Source organism: Cyprinodon variegatus, unplaced genomic scaffold, assembly GCF_000732505.1.
Source record: "Cyprinodon variegatus isolate N-32 unplaced genomic scaffold, C_variegatus-1.0 Scaffold192, whole genome shotgun sequence".
NCBI lineage: Eukaryota > Metazoa > Chordata > Actinopteri > Cyprinodontiformes > Cyprinodontidae > Cyprinodon > Cyprinodon variegatus.
This window is the reverse complement of record NW_015150645.1, coordinates 322,386-326,381: the sequence shown is the minus strand read 5'-3', so window position 1 is coordinate 326,381 and position 3,996 is coordinate 322,386. Positions and strand designations below refer to the sequence as shown.

Genomic DNA, 3,996 nt, shown 5'->3' with positions numbered 1-3,996 from the left:
AGAGAGGGAGAAAGGGGATGGGATGATGGAGGCGCCCCACGGCAGGCAAAAGCCGCCAGTGACACCGTAAAAAGTCGCTAGTCGCTTTTTTGAAAAATAGTCGCTGGAGGGGTCTGAAAAGTCGCTGAGTTGGCAACACTGCAACTGCGGCGCTACTCGCTCCGCCATATTTTTTTCTTCCCCTGGATGACGGCGGCGGCGGATGACGCATTAATCGCGCGACACAACTAATCGATGATTAAATTCGTTGCCAACGCTTTTAAAAGTCGATTTTTATCGATTTTATCGATTCGTTGTTGCAGCCCTAGTATATTTGCTCTTGTTTAGACACAATCCTTTCATAAATTTACTCAGATATTATTATCTGTCAGCACAAAATTAGGTAAAGTGTCTTTTAAAGCAACACAGGAATTACAATATTGAACAGCAGTTGAAATGTATAAAAAATATGTTCACTCATAAAATAGCTTCTCGTGATTTTTGTTCTTAAAACAATGCTGCCGTATAAAATGTGTGTGCCATTATTGTTGACCAATTGCCCTAAACATCAATAAGATACTTAGAGAAGTTGCATGACATCATTTTATACATGCTGGATAGTGACTTTTTCAATTATTTGCTCATCAATTAACCTATTTGGTCTGTTTTTCAAACTTCAACAGGTCCTCAACCATCTATTTTATTATGTCACTTTTAAGACCTGATCTGTGATATAAATTCCTGATCAGAACTATGTAGAGCTCATAACCACTTTCCCTATTCTCAGTATCAAGCAGTTGGGGTTCCCCTCTCCCTATTGACTGCACATGCATAAAGTAATAAAAAACTACACAACATTGAGTTCCATGCACCAACCCTATTTTAAAAATAATACATCATAATTAAAAAAAGTTTTTTAAATAACAAACTGTTTTCGTAAAGACCATACTGTTCATCATTACATTGGAATCAGGAAAAACTCAAACTAGTGAGGGAATTTCAGGCTGAAATCTTTGTGTTTTATCTCAAAGGAGGATTATCCCCTTGATACCGAAGCCCATTAAACTGTTCACTGTAGTTTTTTATTATTTTTTTATCACATTATTGCCCTACAGTTACATGTATAGTATCATTGCCTCTGTTACTCAGGTAATTATAGTTCAGTTTAAATTATAAAGCATGCACAATGGTTAAATGTAGCCACAGGTATCCCTGCTGAACACGTGTTAATGAGCTTCCATGGCTTGCCTCGTTGCCACAGCTCAGGGTCAAATGCAGCTCTGTGCATGAAGAATATGGAGTAAGAGTCACAGAGTCATGAGAGAGTAAGGTATCCATTTGCCCAGCTAGAGCTCAAAGTCAATTATAGAATAGAGGCATGCAGTCTGCTGATAGGATAGACCAGCCTTCTAACCTAAGGCCTCTTCTGTATTCTCTTTGTCTTTGAGAATTTCACCTTTTTGTCCACATGAATTTTTCTCACTCACTCTCTCTGTCCTCCACCTGTCTTCCTTTATTTCCCTTGAGACTTTGCACATTCTGCATTGTTCATCTTTCTCCTTTTTTTTCTCAATTTGTCCCCCCCGTGCTTTAATGTCTTTCATTTCTGTCCCCTCTGCAGCAGTGAGCGCCCTCTCACTGTCGCTGCGGCGTCAAAAGAGGGACTCCCTGTCACCTTTGGAGGAGGATGACGTGCGGGAGAACATCATAACGTATGATGATGAGGGCGGAGGGGAGGCCGACACGGCCGCCTTTGATATTGCTGCTCTCCAGAGCGCTCCTCACAGCTCCCGCTCACGGGGCTATCGCACCCTAGACAGCAGGAATGTGTAAGTAGGCTGAATTTCTTTACATCTGCTCTTACATGTTCATTTTCATAAAACCTCAAAGCTGGTCTCACATTGCAAACCAAAGGCAACACAGAAGGTAAGAGAAAATGCTTCTATCTCACTCAGAACTGAAGCGATCCACTTAAGCAACCGATTAAGCCAGTGCTCCCAGGTCATAATCAATCCCTGATCAAAACACTGAAACAGAAGGCTATCAAGCGCGGCAGTCCCTGGAGAGCACTTTGTTCTGTCCATTTTGCTAAAGCTCGTTTAAGTTGTGCTACATCAGAGGGTTGTTTGCACCCACTTTGATGCTGCTGTGAAATGTTGTTATTGCCTTTGGACTAATAATTAGCTCCCAAATTCATGCAGGCCATATGGAGCGGCTATAAAACAAGTACAAAGAGTGCCTGCAATTTATCAAAAATTGCTTCTCTCATTTTATAGGCATGGACAAAATAACATGAAAACAAAAACAAATAGAAAAAGGCAATGCAACACAGTGCAACATCACTGCAACAATTCTTTGTTTAGTTTTTATTGTTGTTGATGAAGAACTTCAAAAACCGAACCCTAATGTAAATGGACATGGAAAAAGCCATCCAACCTTTATCCATCCTTAAAATTATTTTTTATTTTGATTAAAGTCTTGCAAAGCTTTTGAAATAATGCACTATATAAGCATACTTGAACAGGTAGTGTTTGCTTTTGATTTAGGCTTTGTGTTTTAAAGCACTTAATGTATCAGTGACTGATCTACTGTAAGTTGGGTTCTTATGCAAGCTGTAGACAATCGTATGCAGGAAGGGTAGTTTTAGGAAAGCACTGTCGTTAATATGAATAAAACCAATCCTGCTTCGATTGTAGTTAGAAAACGTATTCCTCGTAATTGCCATAAATTATTTAACTGCTTGTTTCCCAGGCGTTATACCCAGCATGGTCCTGACAAGGCTCGCAACTACGGCTGGCCCCAGAACCCAGGTGTGGACCACAACTACACAGCACCAGGAGGCCCCCTTTATGGTCGCCTGTGTTACAGCAGCCACACCCTCCCGGTTCTCCGCCGTACACCAGGTGGAACCTTTGATCCAGGCCTGACTGAGTTGGCGTACCGTATTCCCGGAGGCCAGCCAGACCACTCCCTGGTTATCCAGAACCAAGGCGCAATGGTGGGACCAATGGAGTCGGGGGCAATGTACATAGCTCCTACAGACCTCAGCACAGGGAGCCGAACAGGCAGTCGCACTGGCAGCCGTGATGGGACGGCGCCCCAAAGTGCAGTAAGCACGTCGGACGGAGGGACACCGAGGACTAGCAACAGTCAGGAGAGAGGAGGAGGGACGGGGCCTGGTAGCAGCTGTATGGACGGAAGTAATGAGGACAAAAATAATCAAAGTCAGGATCTGGACTGGGTAAGGATAAAATAATGCCACTTTTGTTCAAAAAGGAAAGTTTGTAAAATTTGTAGTGCCTCAGTGAAATATCTTAAAGTTTTTCTCATTATCTCATTCAACAACACGCAAGCTTGTTTTGTTTTTCTTTTTTTATCCTACAATAGACTGACACAACCAAGTAGGGCATAGTTGAGATGTGAAAAAAGTGATGTGTAGTTTGTATCATTTTCAGATTAGTGTTTTTTTTTTATCATTTACTCTATGACCTTTAGATAAAATCCAATGCAACAGTTGCATTTAAACGTCACCCAGGTATAGTCAGAAGAGGCTACCTGTGAATCCAGCTTTTCAATCGGGGATAGTTGGGATGCTCAAACAATATTCTAAATGATAGACATTATACAGGGTTCCCGCGGGTCCTTGAAAAGTCTTAAAAGGCATTGAATTCTTAAAAATAAAACTAAGGCCTTAATTGGTATTACAATGTCTTAAATCAGTCTTTCGTAGGTCTTAATTTTTTAAAACATCATAAATAGGATTATTTTTATTACGATTTATTTTTGGAATCTAAAATAAAACTTTATAATTGACCATTTTTTATTTTTTCTTTATTTAAAAAAAAAATAATGGCTCGCCATTATTGGTTCCGTCCCGATAACGGAACCAATAAAAGAGTTGCTGCGGCTGGGACATTTGGGAGATGTGCCATTTACTTTTTGTCTGGAAAATATGAACAAGTGTAAATGTGACGAAAATTGGCTCCAGCCAAGAGTTTTCTCCATGGCTAAAACCAG

The 3,996-nt window shown here is 40.7% G+C and overlaps 1 protein-coding gene across 2 annotated transcripts in view; it reads left to right on the top strand.

Annotated features, from left to right (window-relative positions):
• Positions 1-3,996, top strand: part of cdh24 (cadherin 24, type 2) — a 255,627-nt gene that overhangs the window by 246,525 nt on the left and 5,106 nt on the right. For both annotated transcript variants that reach the window (XM_015379460.1, XM_015379461.1), the window contains 2 exons: positions 1,601-1,808; positions 2,731-3,220. In XM_015379460.1, coding sequence (XP_015234946.1) covers positions 1,601-1,808; positions 2,731-3,220 — 698 coding nt within the window. The remainder of the gene's footprint in view (positions 1-1,600; positions 1,809-2,730; positions 3,221-3,996) is intronic.